This window comes from Bidens hawaiensis, unplaced genomic scaffold (genome assembly GCF_021521415.1).
Source record: "Bidens hawaiensis isolate Kalapana, Puna unplaced genomic scaffold, B.hawaiensis_p1.1 tig00016035_1, whole genome shotgun sequence".
NCBI lineage: Eukaryota > Viridiplantae > Streptophyta > Magnoliopsida > Asterales > Asteraceae > Bidens > Bidens hawaiensis.
This window is the reverse complement of record NW_027492451.1, coordinates 219,768-241,431: the sequence shown is the minus strand read 5'-3', so window position 1 is coordinate 241,431 and position 21,664 is coordinate 219,768. Positions and strand designations below refer to the sequence as shown.

General features: G+C 38.9%; 1 protein-coding gene across 1 annotated transcript; it reads right to left on the bottom strand.

The window, feature by feature from the left end:
* Positions 1-891: 891 nt before the first annotated feature.
* LOC143550380 (putative xyloglucan glycosyltransferase 12) lies at positions 892-20,363 on the bottom strand. The gene is made up of 5 exons (XM_077041037.1): positions 19,692-20,363; positions 18,623-18,931; positions 2,428-2,718; positions 2,237-2,350; positions 892-1,564 (listed from the first exon to the last, which is right to left on the bottom strand). The coding sequence occupies exons 1-5, from the start codon at positions 20,361-20,363 to the stop codon at positions 989-991; spliced, it is 1,962 nt and encodes a 653-aa protein (XP_076897152.1). The 3' UTR covers positions 892-988.
* Positions 20,364-21,664: the final 1,301 nt, after the last annotated feature.

The following is a 21,664-nucleotide window of genomic DNA, read 5'->3' as shown; positions in this document are numbered from 1 at the left end:
AAGATATTAGAAAAATATCATAACGAAATTCAAAGTTCGTGTATTGTTATTTGATTCATGCAAAATTGTGTGCTTGTGATTTAATGAAATCAAATAATTATATTTGTCACATTAATAGTGTCATGAGTTTGTTAGCAATCTGTACGTATCGCCCTGGCATATTACGCTGAGGATGGGGGAGTTACAGCACAGCCCCGTGTTTGAGTGGCAGGAAGTTTGAAATTTGGCAGTTTCAGTCCCTGGACTTGATAAATGCTCCAAAATAGCGAATATACTCAAATAAACTTGATTATAATACATGATTGAGTTGGTTTACCATGAATAAACATAACACCACACAATGTAACATAACAGCCATCGATTTATTTGTTAAATAAAGATTCGCAATACTATATGAATCAAGTTTCAAATTTGGAAAGTTGACAAATGTCACAATGATAATGGTGACAAATGGTGGTTTGAAACCTTTAGATGAGAAAGTGGATGTGGAGCTCCAATTAGAAGGAAGTACAAAACATAATGTAGCATGTACAACCATTTAAAGCACAAAACACCTCTTAAGCATAAGTTACAACACCACAACTCACAAACTCCCTTGATAATGTATATATAGAAATTAGCTTTATAACAAAAAGGTGCACCTCAATCAAAGTGATGGTTTTATATATGATCTTTAGAAAACATTAATTAACCTAGGACTAATTATGAATCAATCCCAAATTTGAATATAATTCAGAATTAAAACTCAATCTTACACTATCTGTACAAGAATATTGACAATGACAATCCAACGAATTACACTTAACAAAACCCAATATCCTCCTAAATCTTTGTATGAAACATTCAAAGTGAAAAAAGTTTAAAGTTACAAATAAATAGTACCTCTACAATACTCCTACGTAGAATTCTAGCTCATCAAAACTACAACTAAACTAATCATCCTACTCCACCTGCTCCCCAATCAAATCAAGCCCAACAAGAAAGAATGCTATTCCTTGAAACAACAAGAAGGGTAAAAGTGAACTCCTTGTGCTGCCAATAAGCTCCTAGCAGCAGCAGTCAATAACAAAAAAGCCAGCATTAACTCCTTTGTATAAACCCTATTGTACTTTCTCTTCCTATAACTTCTGTTATCTTCCTCTTTAACTTTCTTCTCCAAATCTGGCTCAGAAATACCTCGCGGGCTCCATTTTTGATCTTTCTCAATTAACGACTCAAAATCGCCCTCTGAAGAGCGGCCCGATTTTTTTGTGACAACCCATTCGTATGCATTTCCGAGCTGGAATAAGCCCGAAATCAGGGCGTTGAATTTTGTTACTAACATTGTGTTTTCAAAGAGGAGATAAGGGACAATGAATGGGAAAGATCTCGGGGATGGAAGGATGTTGAGAAATGAAATGGTGACTGGGATGTAACAGATTATTAATACCGGGAGGGTGGCTTCGGGTATAAACATTGTCATTGGGAGGATTATGCAGAAGAGAGTGAAGGAGTAAAATGGGAGGATGAGTTTTCTTAGTAGAATAAAGAGAAATATTAGATTTCCTTTCTTCCAAATGCTAATCTGTATAATATACACACCAAATTGAATCATTTATTGTTTTTACATGTAAAAAATGTAACAATTTTGAAAGAAAAATAAAAACTTTAGGAAATGAAAGTACAAGTATTTCAAATCAAGTTAAAAGGATGGGTAAATTAAGTTTCAGTTCATGAACAAAAAGCATTTATTTGGTCCAACTTTTAAGAAAAATAAACTCTAAAACTAAAAAAATTTGACTACTATCAAAACATAAGTTCTAAACTTTAATGCACCCAATACAAACAGTAACTAGGGTTTTATTCAAATAGTTTGCGGCTTGAAGCTCGAACAAAAATAGATTGAGAAAAGTTCAATCGAATCAGCTCTTAAATAAACGTTCCATGTCGAGCTAACTCGTTTAACTTTTGAGCGGAGATAAGCTCCCTCAAATTAAGTAAGCCATTCAACAAGCCCAACTTCTACCAAAAACTAAATAGATGTTCATGCTTGAAATGCACAAAAAGGTTTTCAAATCTTCGAAACTAAAAAATTTGGCCTGCCAAACCTTTAGCGGGCTCAAGCTTAAAATTTTGCTCGTTAAGAGGTTTCAAGCAAAGTCTGCTCATTTAGCTTCCAGCTGGACCTTGAGCTGCAGCTCGCTCCGCTCGTTAAATGATTTACCATGCAATTAATTTGCACCAAAAGAAGGCATACCTTAGATTTAATGATATCAAACAAGCAAAGCCTAAACAACTGCATAGGACCCGAATGCCATCTGTGTTGTTGCTTTTTATAAGCTTCGTATGATTCCGGCAACTCACATTTGCACTAAAAGGATTGCATAAATCATCATCAACTAACAACTTAGCCGTAAAAGTTAAAACTTTAATATAAATATCTAATACCTCTACATCATTGAGAAAGATCATTTTCCATCCATGTAGATGCGCTCTAACAGCAATGTCCATATCCTCAACGGTGATCCGCTCCAACCATCCGCCGGAATCCTCCAAAGCCTTAATCCGCCACACTCCGGCTGTCCCATTAAACCCAAAAAAGTTCAAGAAAACCCCATTCACTTGTTGTTCCACTTCAAAATGGAACGCTAGATTAATATATTGTAACCTCGTCAGTAAATTCTCATCTTTGTTCACAAACGACCAACGTGCTTGTACCAATCCCAATTCCTCGTTATCCTATAAATTTCAAACAACTTATTTCTCCTTAACCATGGAAGGTGATGATCGTATGATAATTAATGAAAACATATATTTTTTTTATGTGCTTTTGTTGTTTGAAGTTTTAATAAACATAATTGCATGTTTGAGTGTTTAGAATATTTATCTATATGTGAACATGACCAATATACTGTGGCAAAGTATTTTATCAATTTTTGACCCATATTTCTTTCCCATAATTCAGCCTCAAATTCAGCACAGGGCCGGCCCAATAGCTTTAATGGGAGCTAGGGCTTGAGGCCTCCAAAAATAAAAAGTCCCCCATTTTATTAAAATTGTTTTGTATATATTAGGGTTTTTACTTTCTTTTTTTAATTTTATTTGCAATATTAAAGCAAAATGTCGAGAAGTAAGTAAACTTGACACATCTTTTAAAATGGAAATTGCTATTTAATCATCTATCAAATTAAATTGCATTTAATTGATATTGAAATTAACAGAAATTGGAATTACCACTATTATTAATTGCTAATTGCCTTCAATTTAAATTTATTGTCTTTTGTGAGTCAAACTTCCAATTGCCAAATGAGCTCTCAAATTGATTGTGTCAAACTTTCAAGGTTAGGGTATCTAAATCTAATTATCTATTCAATTATGTTAATGTTGATTAGAACATTATTAATTTGTTATCTGCTTCTTACTTGAAGAAGAAGCCCGAGAATGACGATCCGAGTCACATGGCATGGCTTCGGTGGGACGCCATCATAAAGGGGTGTCTCACCACTACCATGGAGAAGGAAATCATGGTTAGCGTAAGATACGTGGCCACGGCTGAGGAAATCTAGAACGACCCAAGGGAACGTTTTTGGAAGGAAAGTGCACCAAGGTCCTATGAGTTAAAAAATAAACTCTTATGCGTCACAAAGCAAGATGGAACCTTGGTTTCGGCTTACTACATCAAACTAAGAGTGATCTGAGATGAGATCAAATCTGTTTTCTCAATGCCGAAGTGCTCGTGTGGCGGTTGCAAGTGTGATATTAGTAAAAGTATTGGGGAATTGAGAGACAAAGAGAAACTGTATGAGTTTCTCCTTGGTCTTGACAGTGACTACTCAACCATCTGAACGTAAATCCTTGCCATGAAGCACGTTCCTTCCTAGGTGAAGCTTTTTGCCTTGTTTCCGAAGACAAGCAACATAGAGAAGTTTCTGGTGGGAAGAAAGTTAACATGGATAGAACTGCTGCCTTCTATAGACATGTTAAACGTGAAGGTGGTATTGGCGGTTCGAAAATAGGGTTGTTAAAGAACACGAAATGGGGGGTAAGGTGAAAGGGAAGGCCACTGCGATTTTTAAAACAAGGATGGGCATAAACGTGAAGAGTGTTTCAAGCTCATCGGATACCCGGGCTGGTGCCATGGGAAAGGAAAAACCATGAAGACCAACCCCAAGGCAGCCTTTGTTGAAGAAAGCTCGTTACTGTTAACGAACAATACAAGCAATTTTTAAACATGTTGGGAGACAAAGGCTCGGGACAAACATCTCTGACAGACAACTTCATAGGTAAAGTTAAACGCGAAGGTAAGTGGCTCATTAACTCGGGTGCTTCGGTTCATATAACACATAGAAAAAGAGTGGCTTAATAACTAAGTTATGGCATCAGACAAGATGCCCATTTCTATTCTAAATAGTTCTTTAATTCGTGTTAAGGGAAAAGGGACTTGCACCTTGCCAAATGGTTTAAAAATAATGAATGTTTTGCACGTTCCCAAGTCTACATGCAACCTTTTATCCATTAGTCTCCTATCGAATGACTTGCAATGTGTTATAACCTTCTTCACTACCTTTTGTGTCATGTAGGACTTGAGCACGAGGAAATTGATTGAAGTGGGTGAGTGCAAAGACGGTCTTTACGAGGTGGACATGGTGGGGAGTGAAAGAAAGGCGATGATGGTGGCTCAGGATGTTTGGCACAGACGTTTGGGACACGCATCTCGAGACAAACTTTCATGTTTTGATTTTATTGATTTTCCTACAAAGACTAGTATGTTCTTTTGTGATTCTTGTGTTAAAGCTAAACATAAAAGATTGCCCTTTCCTATTTGTTCTATTAAAACATAAGATTGTTTTGTGCTCTTGCATTGTGACACATGGCGGATATACATAACCCCCTCACTGAAACAGTCAAGATATTTTTTCTTAGTATTGTTGATGACTATAGTCGGGCAGTTTAAGTTTTTTTTATTAAAGCACAAAAACGAGGTGAGTGGTTGGCTCATTTACTTCCATCGGTTTGTCAAACCCAATTTTCAAAAACCATAAAGCACATTTGGTGTGACAACGGTGGGGATTTTACCTCCAACGTATAACCAATTTTTACGCTAAATGGGGTATTCTTCTTGAAACCACTTATCCACACACGCCACAACAAATGGCGTTGTGGAAAGAAAGCAGCAGCACCTTCTTGAAACAACCTGGTAACTTAGATTTGAGGCAAACTTGCCAAAGAAGTTCTAGGGGGAGTATATTTTAACCACTATTCATATAGTTAATCATCTTCTTTCAAAGGTAATAGACAACCAAACCCCTTATGAAATAATCCATAAGGAAAACTGAATTTTAACTACTTGAGAGTTTCGCTTGTCTCACTTATATATAACAGAAACACATATATAGGTAGAGATAAGATCAAAGAAAGGGGGAAAGCCGGGGTGTTTCTCGGTTACCCCATTGGAACGAAGGGTTACAAAGTCTTCGATACACATAAAAAAAGATCGTCATTTCAAGGGATGTAAAGTTCATTGAAAACATATTTCCTTACAAAGGCGATGAAGCCTACTGCTCAAACAAAGATGGTGGGATTTTTAGCTTACCACCTTGGTATTATAGGGATTATAATGAAGGTTCAAGTAAAGGAGATGGGTCTAATCCCGCTACAAAAGGTATAGAAAAGAATGAGGCAGAGACCGATTTAAGAGAAGATGCGGTAAAACCAATTGAACCGGTGGAATTTGAACTGGAAGGCATGGAAACTAAGTTCACTGAACCCGTGAACTCTGAACCGGAAAACACTGAACTAGTGGATTCTGAACTGGAACCAATCGAAGCCTAAACCAACGAAACTGAACCATTGAACACTGAACTAACTGTCAGAGAAAAAAAAAGAGAAATGGCAAGATCAAAACGTCTCGATGGGTATGATTCCCTCAACCATGCACCATTCACTTCCGATCAACACTTCTCAACTGTACACTCTATATCCCATTATGTTGCCTATGATAAATTTTGTCCAAGTCACAAAGTTTTTTTATCGGATCGACAATAACGATGAGCCCAAGACTTTTCATCAAGCCGTGCAAAATGAAAATTGGAGGATGGCCACAACACGCGAGATAGAAGCTCTTGAAATGAACGGAACGTGGACTCTAGAAGATTTACACAAAAGGAAGAAAGCCATTAATTCCATAGGGGTATATAAGGTCAAATACAAACCAAATAGAGACATTGAAAGATACAAGGCTCAGTTGGTCGCCAAGGGCTTCACGCAAATGGAAGGGATCGACTTCCATGAAACCATTACACCGTTTCAAAGTTAATTACGATTCGAACTATGTTGCCTGTGGTGGTCAAAAGAAATTGGTTGGTTCACTAACTGGACGTGAACAATGTGTTTCTTCATGGTGACTTGCATGAGGAAGTCTATATGAAAATCCCTCAAGGCTTTGAGAAAGACAAGGGAAATAAAGTGTATCGATTGAGAAAATCATTGTATGGTCTCAAACAAGACTTGTAACGCCCGTTAATTTTCGGTTTAAAGATTTAAACCATGTAAAGTATGTATAATTCTTGGGATTTAACCGACATTTCTCGGAAACCTTCTCGTCATCCCGGTACGTTAAATCATTTAACTTTTCTTTCAAGTTGCCATATCATTCAACTTGGAGGGGCTAGGATGAAATATTTAAATTATAAAACAAAACATAAAACCCTAACCCCCCCACCCCATTCCCTTGTCCGATCGGCGCAAACACAGCCACCCCCACCCTCCGATTTTCCTTTTTGCAGCCGAGGTTTGAGCGTAAAACTTCAATTGAAGGTTATTACTATGTCCCTACAAGTCTTTTACACCTTATTTGATCTTTATATGGCGCGTATTGATCGATAAACGGCTTGTTTTAGGTTAACCAGGTGGCTGTTCAATTGAGCTGTTTCGGGACTGTTTTGATTGAGGTTTTGCACCAAAATCTTCCTAGGTATGTCTAGTATAACATACTTTAAAATCATGTTCATTGATGTTCGTTTGATTGGTCAACTAGTTGTAGTTTGAAAGATTGTTTTCGGTTGACTAGAATGGTAGATTGTTGCGTTTAACGAGAGGGATGGAGTAAGTGACGTCCAATTCAGTTCGGATAGCATCGGTTTAATATACGGGCTGTTGAAAAATGATTTTTATAAGTATTGGGGCTGAATTGGTTGTCGGTTACTCAAACGGGTCGGTACAACGCGCATTTGAGTTTATTGAATAGTTGGTGCGTTGTACTTGCGAGTTACCGACCCATTTGACTCGTGTAGCGTCGTGTGGACTTGTTGGCTGTGAATTTATCATATTGGGTCCACACGGGGCTGAGTTGGATGTTAATTGCCTAAACGACTCTTAAACGCGCGTGTTAGTATCACCTAGTGCTTCCGGGGGTAATTTGGGAATTCTTTACTCCCGGGAGTATCAATGGGTCGTGTTGGTAAACTTAAGGCCCCGGGGGCTGTTATGATTGAGTTTGATGAGGTCGAGGCATTAGGTAACTCGAACCATGTTAGAACGTCTCGTAGGATAAACGAGTCCTTTCGATGTCATTTGTGATTATTGTATGTTTACCGACAGGCGTTTGAGTTTCGGGGATACTTAGGGTTCTCTAGCTTGTGGTGAATTCGTGCCTTGTGTCAGTTGAGTTCATGATGCCCCTTTTTACTCTTTTAAGTTTTTGGGCTAGCATGCACACTTAAGCGATTTTGCTTGATGAACCGTTAAACTATTTTGTATAGGCTTACTTTTATAGGGTAGGTCTTGGGATTATATTATGGTATGTTTGTATGTATTATTGTATGGCCAATAATTGGCGATGTTTATTAGTCGTTATCGACTAAGGATGTTTACGTATGCCTACTTTGTGTTTGCATACGTTGGATGAGATGTTACATGTTTGGGTTGTACGTGTGCTCGACCCTGATGTTATTACTTGGATGATATATATATATATATATATATATATATGGGGATGTATTTATAAGGATGTTTATATATATATAGGTGTATATATATATAATGATGATTACTTATTGTTGATGACGGCCTAACTATTATGTCCCGTTTATTTTAAAAACTCTTGGAATGACTATTATGATTATTATTATAGATGTTAATTAATAAAACTTGAACTCACTCAGCTCAAGTTGACTTTGTGTGCATGTTAGTGTGAGTTTCAGGTTAGGAGGTGGATGAATTACCGCTTGGACGTGCACGGAGCTATTTGGACGGTGGAGGGCATGCTTAGTCGGAAGTTTTAATAATAATAAACATTTTTCTTTTAAAGTTTTATTAAATAAATTTCAATTTGGTTTTGGGCATAATTCCCGGGTTTCGGGAACTTGTTTTATTAATTATGATTTTTCGCTGAATTATACTTTGAATTGGTACTTTTAATAGAATGAACTGTTTTTAAGTTTAAGTATTTTTGTAAGTATTTTGGATGAATACCAACTGTAGGATTCCCGGGATTCGGGGCCTTACAAGTTGGTATTAGAGACATGGTTCGAGGGATCCGAGCATCCCCGAATGCTTGGACTCGAACTATAAGAGAAGAGACTAGTATGCCCACCGCAAGTAGCTGAACGCCAAGAGGTAAATTTAAATTTTTTAGTCATTCCTTTGAATTTTAAAGTTTCCAGTATGTGATTAATTATTTAAGTATTAGATAGAATGCTAATGTGGTTAGGGACAGGGGGTGATTAGGACGGGCTGGTAAAGTAAATGACTAATTACACCTGATCAATGTCATTAGTAGTTTACCCTTACCTTACATGTTCTAAATGCCACTTGTACTTGACCGTGTTAAAATTCTGTCTTTGTACGGATAAGTCATGGTTAATACTCGTGCAGCTAAGAGAGGTGGTCCGAGTGTTTGTGGCCGTGGTCGTAAGCCACGTACCGAAGCTGAGAGTGAAATTCCTACACCCCAGCAAGAGGAAACCCCGATTCATGAGGAGGGGGATAACCCCCTCCTTAGGTCCTGCTATGCGCGCGGCTATCGCGGATGAGGTTTACTAGGTGCTCCATAGCGCCATTCTCGAGATCGTTGCTGAGGCCGTTAGGGCCATGGCGGAGTCTTTGGTTTGTAAGAGTTCAGGTAAGGAAAGGAAGGGTAAGGAAACGAAGGTCGATGAGGAGGAGGTGTTTGTGCCGAGTGGGGATAAAGACGATGTGCGGACTATTAGTGTATCTACCCGGGGTTGTTCGTATGGCGACTTTAAGAAATTTGATCCTCCTTCTTTTGATGGTACTAAAGATGCGTTGGCAGCACATCAGTGGGTCAGGGAGATGGAGGCCATTCTGAGAGTTAGTAAATGTAAGGGGGATGACATGGTGACTTATGCTACTGCCTCTTTTCGTTCTGAAGCACTGTGTTGGTGGGATAACCTGGCGCGGGCTATGGGTGATCGTTCGATTAGGAGGATGACGTGGGATGAGTTGAAGAAATTGGTTCTGGATCAGTTTTGTCCTCCACACGAATTGGATAGGATTGAACAGGATTTCTTGACCTTGGAGGCGGGCAGTATGACGCATCGGGAGTATACCACAAAGTTTAACAAGATGGCTCGTTTTTGTCCCAATTTGGTTACTCCCGAAGCCAAGAGGATTAAAAAGTATGTGAAGGGGCTCCCGGCAGATATTCGTATGGGTGTGGTGACCACCGACATGAACTTGTTTCACTCGGTGGTTACCCTAGCAGGTACATTGTATGATCAGAGGGAGAAGTTATTGCTGACCGAGGCTTGGAAGACATGGAACTCAAATTCGAACGATAAAGGGCCCGGGGGAAACAATTTTAATTGGTCTGAGAAGAGGGTAAAGACTGAGACTTCTGAATTTAAGAGGGATGCGGCGTTTGGCAATTGTAAGAAGTGCGGGAAACCGCACAAAGGGGAATGTAAGATTGGGTCTGGTTCTTGTTTTCGTTGTGATAAGGTTGGACACCCCCATTTCGAGTGTCCAACGTTGACTTGTTTCCGCTGTTAGGGTGCCGGCCACTTGGCATCCAAATGTCCTACCAGCAAGGCGGGGGGGGGGGGGGGGGGGGGGTCCGGTCAGGGGACTTCCTCGAGGGGGAAAGTGGAAAAGAAGCCAAAGGTCAGGGCGATGGCCTTCAAAATCTCCAAGAGAGAGGCAAAGGATGATGCGGACGTTGTTTCAGGTACTTTTTCCTTATTCATCTTTTATTCCACCGTTATAATTTCTCATTCCTTTGGAATCGTGTGTGATGATTATGTAGCTAAGCAGTAGTGTAATATTATCCCAGGTACCCTTTTACTTGATGAATTACAGGCATCGGTCTTATTTAATTCGGGTGCTAGTAGAAGTTTTATATCTACCACTTTCTGTTCCTCGTTGAATAAATTACCCGAGCGCTTAGTCGATGTGTTTGAGGTTGAGGTCACAGTAGGAAGTCCGTTTCCGTGTCTAGGGCTATTCAGGGTTGTTCCATCGAGTTGTCTGGATATAGATTTCCGGTGCGGTTGTACTTGATGCCGCTGGGCTGTTTCGATGTGGTGCTTGGGATGGATTGGCTCGCAAGTGTTGATGCTCAGATCGTTTGTGGTCAGAAACTTGTACGTCTAAGGGCCCCGGATGGGACCCAAATTACGGTCTTCGGGATCGGAATGGTGCGACGCCACATATCATATCTATGCTTAAGGCGGGAAAAACTGATGTAGCATGGGTGCGGGGCGTATATGGCGTATGCTATTAACGTGCAAACCGAGGTGGTTACTGTCTTCCTATTGTTCAGGATTTACCAGATGTATTTTCAGATGATTTGTTAGATGTGCCACCGGATCGTGAGGTCGAATTCCAGATAGACCTTGTACCGGGCGCAAAACCCGTTGCTCGAGCCCCTTACCGTCTAGCACCGAATGAAATGAAAGAACTTATGGCTCAATTGGAAGACTTGCTAGACAAGAACTTCATTCGACCGAGCATCTCACCTTGTGGTGCCCCGGTCCTGTTCGTTAAGAAGAAGGACGGTAGCATGCGGATGTGTATTGACTACCGTGAATTGAATAAACTCACTGTTAAAAATCGGTACCCTCTCCTAAGGATCGACGACTTATTTGATCAGCTCCAAGGAGCTAGTTGGTTCTCGAAGATCGACCTTAGGTCCGGGTATCATCAGTTGAAAATTCGTGAGGAAGATATCCCTAAGACTGCCTTCCGCACTCGTTATGAGCATTATGAATTCCTCGTGATGTCTTTCGGTTTGACCAATGCACCGGCTGCGTTTATGGATCTTATGAACCGGGTGTGTAGACTGATGCTCGATCATTCGGTTATTGTGTTCATCAACAACATTCTTGTGTATTCCAAAAGTGAATCCAATCACGACGGTCATCTCACGGAAGTTTTGGAAGCTCTGCGAAAGAACAAGTTGTATGCGAAATTTTCTAAGTGTTCTTTTTGGTTACACGAGGTTCAGTTCCTGGGCCATGTTATTAATCCGAGTGGTATTTTGGTTGACCCTGCAAAGGTAGAAGCCGTAAACGAATGGGAATCTCCTAAGTCTACGTCCGAAATCCATAGCTTTCTAGGCTTGGCAGGGTATTATCGCCGCTTCATTCCCGACTTTTCGAAAATTGCTTCGTCATTGACCAAGTTGACCAAGAAGAGTGTTAAGTTTGTTTGGGGTACCGAGCAGGATGAGGCTTTTCTCAAATTAAAGAACAGGTTGACGCATTCTCCGATTTTAGCGTTACCCGATGGCACTGACGATCTGGTTGTTTATTCTGATGCCTCTTACCAGGGGCTTGGGTGTGTTTTGATGCAGCGAGTCCGAGTCATCGCTTATGCCTCACGGTAGTTAAAGCCTCATGAGGCGAATTATCCTACTCACGATTTGGAACTGGCGGCGGTTGTTTTTGCACTTAAGTTGTGAAGGCATTATCTGTACGGTGTCCCTTGTGTTATCTATACCGATCATAAGAGCTTAAATTATTTATTCGAATAAAAGGAACTAAATATGCGGTAGCGTCGATGGTTGGAGTTGATTAAGGATTATGATCAGGAGATTATGTACCATCCCGGTAAGGCTAACGTGGTAGCCGACGCGTTGAGCCAGAAGGAGAGACCGAGACCTATTCGTGTAAATTCTTATCAGCTTATTCTTAAACCCGATATTTTGAAGCAGATAGCCAACGTTCAGAATGAAGATTTGTAGGTGGAATGGATTATGTCATAATGTATTTGGGACAAGAAAAATTGTTGGAAGACGTCGGTGATAGGGCGAAGCAGAAGGATGGACGTTTATGGGTACCGATGTATGGGGGATTCAGAGGTAAAATTTTGGATGAAGAACACAAGTCGCGCTATTCCATCCATCCGGGTGTGACCAAGATGTACCAAGACCTGAAGAAGAATTATTGGTGGCCTGCGATAAAGTTTGAGGTGGCGCAGTACGTGAGTAATTGCTTGACGTGTGACGAGTGACTCGTAGGGAAGCAGTTAAGCGAATTAAAAGATATAAATGCATTGGCTTAACCAACTTAATTTCATGGAATTAGTTGACTATGGTTAATCATATGTTTGCAGGTAGGAGGAGGTAGAGGATGAAATTACGAGAACGTGGGCGAAAATGGCGAAGAAAACGGAGTTGAAATGAGAAAGATATGAAGAAAACAAGAAAATCAGCAAAAGCTCCACCGTGGCCCACAGTCAACACCGTGGACCACGGTCAACCCAGCCCCAATCGGACAGTTTTCACCGTACCGTGGTCATCCTATGCACCATGGATGGACCGTGGCCCACGTTCCGACTCGTAACAGCTGAGTTTGGGCCACTTTTTAGGACGTTTTTGGGTGTCTTTTCAGATACCTTTCAATTGGGGACGGCTTAGAGGCGATTTTTGAAGACAATAATCATATTTTGGGTGTTTGTACTCATTTTTTTTTGTTTGGGATTGATATAAACAAGATACTTGATGCATCAATGATCTATCGAGGTATGAGTGGCTAGTTCTATGGTATTCCTCTCGGGATGTAAGGTTAATCGCAAAACACTTTTGTTTATTGTTCTTGAACTTGGATTGATTATCTAAATGTTATGTTAGTATTGTCATGATGTTTGTGTGATTGTTTGTAGCTTGTCTTTATCGCTTATATCTAGTTTTGAACCATGTGTTCTTGGTGTCGTTGACAACCGAGATTTAGTTGAAGGAATTAGGGATAATCGTATTGATTGATTGTTGAGTAACAACCTCGCATTCTAGGAATCCGAGTACTTAGTTCTTGATTAATCACAAACACTTGCATGTACTCAAAACCGAGATATTATGGTTTATCCATCGAATGTTAACAAGAGTGTTGAGTAATAACCCGAACCCCGAGAGGAATGCTTGTTTAATTATTCGTTTACAACTTTCGTGTTAGTTTATTTTAGATAAAAATCAAATCAAAACCAACTTGGAAATTACTGTTTTGTCATTTACATGTATATTAGTTAATCGTTGAGCTACTTATTAACACACTTTCCACAAACTCCTCGTGTTCGATACCCACTTACCATTATCTATTTAGTAGTATTTGGTTTATATTTGAGTGAGCCTTCGACCTCACGTCAAATGTCTACAAGTTAAGGACAAGCACCAGAAGCCTTTCGGGAAACTTCAACCTCTGGAAATACCTAAGTAGAAGTGGGAGCATCTTACGATGGATTTTGTGACTAAACTGCCTCGTACTCCTAGGGGTAGCTATGACACCATTTGGGTAATAGTTGATAGATTGACTAAGAGCGCTCATTTCTTGCCGATTCGAGAACTTTTAATTCTGAGCAGCTGGCCGAGATGTTTATTCGTGAGATCGTTTCTAGGCACGGGGTGCCGGTATCCATTGTTTCGGATAGGGATACGCGTTTTACCTCCAGGTTTTGGAAGAAGTTTTATGAGGAGATGGGTACCAAACTCCTCATTGGTACCGCTTATCACCCGCAGACAGATGGTCTAAGAGGACCATACAGACTCTCAAGGATATGTTGCGGGCTTGTGTTATCGATTTTGGTGGTAGTTGGGATCGTCACTTACCGTTAGTCGAGTTTTCTTATAATAACAGTTACCACGCCACGATTGGGATGCCACCGTTTGAGATGTTGTATGGTAGGAGGTGTAGGACTCCGGTCTGTTGGTGTTCCATTGGTCAGAAACAATTGGGTAGTTTGGAGGTGGTTGAGGCTATGACTGAGAAGCTCGATAAGATCAAGGCTTTTATGAAGGCCGCTCAGGATTGTCAAAAGTCCTATGCGGATAAAAGGCGAAGACCTATTGTGTTTGAGGCTGGGGATCGGGTTATGTTGATAGTTTCTCCTTGGAAGGGTATTATTCGTTTTCGTAAGAGGGGGAAGCTTAGTCCGAGGTTCATTGGTCCGTTCCGTATATTGTCCCGTGTTGGTGAGGTAGCGTATAGACTAGAATTGCCCGATGAGCTAGCGGTGATTCATCCTACTTTCCACGTGTCCCATTTGAGGAAATGTTTAGCAGATGAGGAGGCCCATGTGCCTCTTGATGACATTGAGCTTGATAGTAAACCGAACTACGTTGAAGAACCTGTTGCTATACTTGACCGTCAGGAAAGGCGTTTGAGGAACAAGGTGGTTAGGCAGGTGAAGGTGCAGTGTAGGCACCGTGGGGGGTTCCGAGGCTACTTGGGAGTCCGAAGACGAGATGATGAAACTTTATCCGCATTTGTTCCTGTCGCATCGGGATTCGGGGACGAATCCCATTATAAGGGGTGGACTTGTAACGCCCGTTAATTTTCGGTTTAAAGATTTAAAGCATGTAAAGTATGTATAATTCTTGGGATTTAACCGACATTTCTCGGAAACCTTCTCGTCATCCCGGTACGTTAAATCATTTTAACTTTTCTTTCAAGTTACCATATCATTCAACTTGGAGGGGCTAGGATGAAATATTTACATTAAAACACAAAACATAAAACCCTAACCCCCCACCCCATTCCCTTGTCCGATCGGCGCAAACACAGCCACCCCCACCCTTCGATTTTCCTTTTTGCAGCCGAAGTTTGAGCGTAAAACTTCAATTGAAGGTTAGTACTATGTCCCTACAAGTCTTTTACACCTTATTTGATCTTTATATGGCGCGTATTGATCGATAAACGGCTTGTTTTAGGTTAACCGGGTGGCTATCCAATTAAGCGGTTTCGGGACTGTTTTGATTGAGGTTTTTGCACCAAAATCTTCCTAGGTATGTCTAGTATAACATACTTTAAAATCATGTTCATTGGTGTTCGTTTGATTGGTCAACTAGTTGTAGTTTGAAAGATTGTTTTCGGTTGACTAGAATGGTAGATTGTTGCGTTTAACGCGAGGTATGGAGTAAGTGACGACCAATTCAATTCGGATAGCTTCGGTTTAATATACGGGCTGTTGAAAAATGATTTTTATAAGTATTGGGGCTGAATTGGTTGTCAGTTACTCAAACGGGTCGGTACAACATGCATTTGAGTTTATTGAATAGTTGGTGCGTTGTACTTGCGAGTTACCGACCCATTTGACTCGTGTAGCGTCGTGTGGACTTGTTGGCTGTGAATTTATCATATTGGGTCCACACGAGGCTGAGTTGGATGTTAATTGCCTAAACGACTCTTAAACGCGCGTGTTAGTATCACCTAGTGCTTCCGGGGGTAATTTGGGAATTCTTTACTCCCGGAAGTATCTATGGGTCGTCTTGGTAAACTTAAGGCCCCGGGGGCTGTTATGATTGAGTTTGATGAGGTCGACGCCTTAGGTAACTCGAACCATGTTAGAACGTCTCGTAGGATAAACGAGTCCTTTCGATGTCATTTGTGATGATTGTATGTTTACCGGAAGGCGTTTGAGTTTCGGGGATACTTAGGGTTCTCTAGCTTGTGGTGAATTCGTGCCTTGTGTCAGGTGAGTTCATGATGCCCCTTTTTACTCTTTTAAGTTTTTGGGCTAGCATGCACACCTAAGCGATTTTGCTTGATGAACCGTTAAACTATTTTGTATAGGCTTACTTTTATAGGGTAGGCCTTGGGATTATATTATGGTATGTTTGTATGTATTATTGTATGGCAAATAATTGGCGATGTTTATTAGTCGTTATTGACTAAGGATGTTTACGTATGCCTACTTTGTGTTTGCATACGTTGGATGAGATGTTACGTGTTTGGGTCGTACGTGTGCTCGACCCTGATGTTATTACTTGGATGATATATATATAGGGATGTATTTATAAGGATGTTTATATATATAGGTATATATATATAATGATGATTACTTATTGTTGATGATGGCCTAACTGTTATATCCCGTTTATTTTAAAAAAACACTTGGAATGACTATTATGATTATTATTATAGATGTTAATTAATAAAACTTGAACTCACTCAGCTCAAGCTGACTTTGTGTGCATGTTAGTGTGAGTTTCAAGTTAGGAGGTGGATGCATTACCGCTTGGACGTGTACGGAGCTACTTGGACGGTGGAGGGCGTGCTTAGTCGGAAGTTTTAATAATAATAAACATTTTTCTTTTACCGTTTTATTAAAAAAATTTCAATTTGGTTTTGGGCATAATTCCCGGGTTCCGGGAACTTGTTTTATTAATTATGATTTTCCGCTGAATTATACTCTGAATTGGTATTTTTAATAGAATGAACTGTTTTTAAGTTTAAGTATTTTTGTAAGTATTTTGGATGAATACCAACTATAGGATTCCATGGATTCGGGGCCTTACAAGGCTCGAGAAATTGGCACCAAAATTTCATGGTAGCTCTTCTTGAAGGTGGGTTCAGACAGTCAAAAGCGGTTTACTCCTTATTCATATTTAGAGAGGGTGAAACGTTTGTTGTTTTAATATACGTTTATGATGTGATTTTGGTAGGAAACAACCCCAACAAAATAAACAAAACAAAGTCTTTTATAAATGAACGTTTTAGCATCAAAGACCTTGGAAATCTCAAATACTTCTTGGGTATCGTATTCTCTCAAGTAAAAGAAGGCATGGTCCTTAGTCAAAGAAAGTACACTCTTGATATTCTTGAAGACGCTGGTATGCTTGGTCGGCACCCGAGTCCTATGCCTATGGAACAAAATCTGAAGTTAGAGACTGGATAAGAAGAAGACCAAGTTGAGGCAAGCCATTATCGACGGTTGGTTGGAAGATTACTTTATCTTTAAGCCACTCGTCCTAACATTGCACACTATGTCAGTATTTTAAGTCAGTTTGTGGCTGATCCTTGTCAAAGCCATCTCGATGTAACGACTAGAGTACTTAGATACCTGATAACCACAATAGGCGATCAAGGCATTTTACTTCCCAAGAAAGGGGGAAGAAATCCGGTCGCTTAAACTAATTCAATTTGACTTGGTTATCCTATCACTAGACGGTTCGAGGACTGGATACCTTCTCCTCGTTGGAGGCGTCACAAAAAGCAATCGATTGTGTCTCGATCATCTACAGAAGCCGAATATAGAGCCATGACCAATACTGCTAGTGAAATACTTTGGATGAGGTGGCTTCTTAAGGATCTCGACACCACTCAAACAACACATACTACTCTCTTTTGTGACAACCTTGCGGTTGAACACATTGCCAACAATCTTGGTCTTCCACGAACGAACTAAACATGTATATGAATCGTTACTTTGTTCGTGAAAGAGTTGAGTCAAAAGAAATTGAACCACTTCACATCAACACCAAGCTCCATGTCGCGGATTTGTTCACCAAGGCGCTTGGTTCAAAGTAGCTACTGACGCTCCTTGTCAAGTTGGGCGCTCTTAACCTTTCCCGCTCCAACTTGAGGGGGAATATTGTGGGAGAGTATTTATCAATTATTGACCCATAATTCTTTCCCCTAATTCAGCCTATGATCGTGCTTTCGTTTATAACTTTGTTTTCATTATTTAAATTTTGTTCATTCTTGTAAGTTTATTCATTCAAGAAAAACATATACCAAAAATTTATACAATATGTCCCTATTTTTAGGAAACAAAAGGGGCAATGGGTTATTTTAAATAGGAGTAAACACACCTCAAATTAGGTTTAAAGGGCAATTTTATCATACCTTTGGACAATCACGTAATTTGGTCTAGGGTGTCGATTTCTAACACGAAACACGATAAGAATCTAATATGAAATTGGGTTTAGTCTAAATTTGTGTTAGTTTTAGGTTGAATCAGCAAACATGATTAGCTAAAAACACTGAATTTTGGTTAAGATGGCAGGTTTACAAGTTGACTCGTTTCAGCCATTAAATATTTGTTCTTGTTTTAAAATGTGTATTTCTGTAGATGCTTAACATTTTGGATAGTTTATGCCAAGATTTATAAAATAGAGAAATTAATCTCACTTTTATAATCTATTTAAACATGATTGCTTTATATATATTTGCAATTTTTGTTAACAAACTTTTGGTTTCAGAATATTAATGCGCAAAACATTAAAATATTCAGGTTCCACGGGTCTTTGTGTCAACCCGCAAGTATTCATTTGTTCTTGTCTGACATATTTTCAGGTTCGTGTAGAGTTCAACCCATCCGCCAGAACACATTTAGCACTTCTACTAAAATACTTATTAATTAGTCAGATGAAAAATCCCAAAATAACTAGCATATATAATCTAGTGCGTACCTTAAAATGAGTAACTGTCCTTGTGAGGAAATCAGGGGAGGGTTGGAAATCAGCATCGAAAATGGCAACAAATTGGTAGTTTTTAACGTAACTACAATTCATAGCAGATTTAAGATTGCCGGCTTTATATCCATCTCTAACCACTCTATGTCTGTAAACAATATTAACACCATCATGTTTCCACTTATGAACCTCCTCCTTAATTAGCCATTGGGTGGTTGGATCATCCGAATCATCCAAAACTTGTATCAAAATCTTGGATTTTGGCCAGTTTAAATTGCACACAGCCTCAATTGATTGCTGATACACCTGAATCATATGATGATGTTTATAAGCCGGATTGTGTTATTGATTTCCAAAATTTTCATATTAATATTATTGCTGTTCATACTTTCACCAAGAAATTGGCTCCTGGTAATTTAATATAATGATTTTTAGTAGTGGCTGTCAATTTCTGACACAAACCTATTAACACGACATGGGTTTGAGCTTGCTTAGTAGGTTTCGTGTATTAACCAAGACAACCTGCTTAAGACATGTTTAAATTCGTGTCCTAATAGGTTAAAGACCAGCTACCTGTTAGTTATAACATGTATAGATTCTTAAGTATACTTACATACGCCGTTTCACTCCTACGCATCAGAACCCGATAATGTATCTTTAATGGATGTTATGATTTGCTTCTATAATTTTTTGTTTCAAGTAAGTTATGAATTTGTGGTGTTTTGTTTCAAATATGTTATGAATTATGTATTAATTAAGAGTACTTTTATGCTTGTTTTGAATTTTTTGCTTCATTACACGTGTATTCATTGTGTCTTTAAACAGGTCTTTTAAAAGGTCTTAACGTGTTAACATGTTACTAAACTGGTTTATGTTCATGCTTAGTACCATAGGTAATCTTGTCTTATTGGGTCGTGCCTGACATGTTTTGACAACCCTAGTTTTTAGAGGTGACAACTTGTCGGTATTCAGATGATGGCTAGCTTGCTTCTTTTAAAAGCGTATAAATTAATAGAGACTGGTATAAATTTAAAAAAAAAATGAACCAATGGGACATGGAAGTTACCTCTTTTTCATTACACATGGGAATTTGAACAAGAACCATGGGGAAAAACCCGTCACCATAGCCAGCTTCAAGATCCAGCTGCAGGCTTTGATTGGCAACGGGTTTAATCTTTCGAAACCGAATCCAACAACAACCCAAACACAGCACAAATCTATCCAAACTCTGGATCAAAAACAGACAAACACAAACATTCGCCAACAACTGCAGGGGCGGAGCAAGATACTCGACCCGAATCAAAACCCATTTTGAATAAGCCCAATCAAAGAAACCCTTAAACGCCAACGGGTTCATAATCGTATATAAATACTGTAAATGCAGATCAGGAATTCTAAATTGCCACCCTTTAAAATAAGCAGTTATCTCAAACCCTAACAATAGAAAAGATAACCAAAGACACGCCTTTATGCATGCATAAAACCTCTGCATGGATTTCCCCGTGTCAACTTCTGCGTCCGTACACCCTGCGGTCACGCGGCGCCGCACGGCGTATGTGAGGGAAAAGGTGGTGGAGGCGATGGCGGTAATGCAGCCGGCTGCACGGTGGGCTTTGAGGAATAAAACCCACGTGAGTTGTTTGGCGTTCTTGTTACGGTTGACCTTGACCATTGACCAGTTGTTGACCACCATGGGAGTCAACCGGTGGGCCTTTTTCACCCACCAACTCGGTGCCATTTTGGGGAATCCAAATGACTAATCTTGTGTTTGTGAAGATGCGCAGATTGGGTTTTGAAATTGAATATGGTATTTGTTTTTTGTGGTCTCTTATTGTTTCTTTGTTTGTTTTGAAAAATGATAAATGTAATAATAAAGTATTAGGTATTAGAAAAATGACTAAGATTGTTGTTTCAAACAATCCAAAGTTGCATTTCATGAATTTGGGAACAAAATTCAAAGATGGATTGGGAAACATTTAATACAACGATTGAAGAAGATGATCATGAAAGGATCCAAACCAGCCACCAGTTTCAATTTATTTATTTTTTCTATAAAATAACGTTACCTATTCCAACATTATCTTTCTCTCTTATTTTTAATAATTATTTTATCTTATTTTATCTTACTCTAATAATAAACAAAAAATAATGATGCTTAGGTGTCATGACCATATTTCAACCTAGATTAAAATTCCCTCGTAATATTCTAATCTCTCTTTCTCCTTAATCCATATTATCCATGGGTCATGGGTGAAAATTGTATGACCCATGAGTTACACTTTCATCTATTTTTATTAATGTTATTATTTGATTTTGAAACTTAAATTTAATTTTCTAAACATAATCATTCTGAAAACACTTTTAAACATTAAAATCATGATTAATTATACATAAAAAAAAATTAGAGTCCTACAATTCAGGTTTTTTGCTAAATCCGAATTCTATGTTTTTTTTTTGGAAAACTGTCAATTCCGGTTTTTTTTATATAAGCATTTATCATGTAATCAATTTCAACAAAGAAATAGGATCATATACATAAACAACTTAAGCTACAAAACATAGAAACATGGGTATACTCATATTCTGTACTTAATATGGTTTAGATAATTCGTATAAAATGTAGGAACATGGGTACAATGTTAAAACAATTATAAGTTTGACATTCTAATTTTTCTTTGGAACTCACAACAATCACAATTATCTACACAATGACTTTTAAGGTTAGTATTTTTTTTTTCCGCAGTTACTTTCAATTGGCATGCACCAAATTATTCTATGTACTTCTAATTTTTTGGTTTTACTGTTGTGAATCCTTTTTACTACTTTTTTGAACTCATAGCAATATTAACTCATAGTAATATTTAATCCGTTTATATGTTTTTCATATGAATTTTTGGTCTAGAAACTGATTCAAAATTTCATATTTGGCGACGTGATTCTTATAACCTGTTTGTTATTGAATATTGATATGTTTGTTATGTTAGTAAATAAAAATAACATATGTTTGACTAAAATGTTACTTAATATGTTTTTGGATTG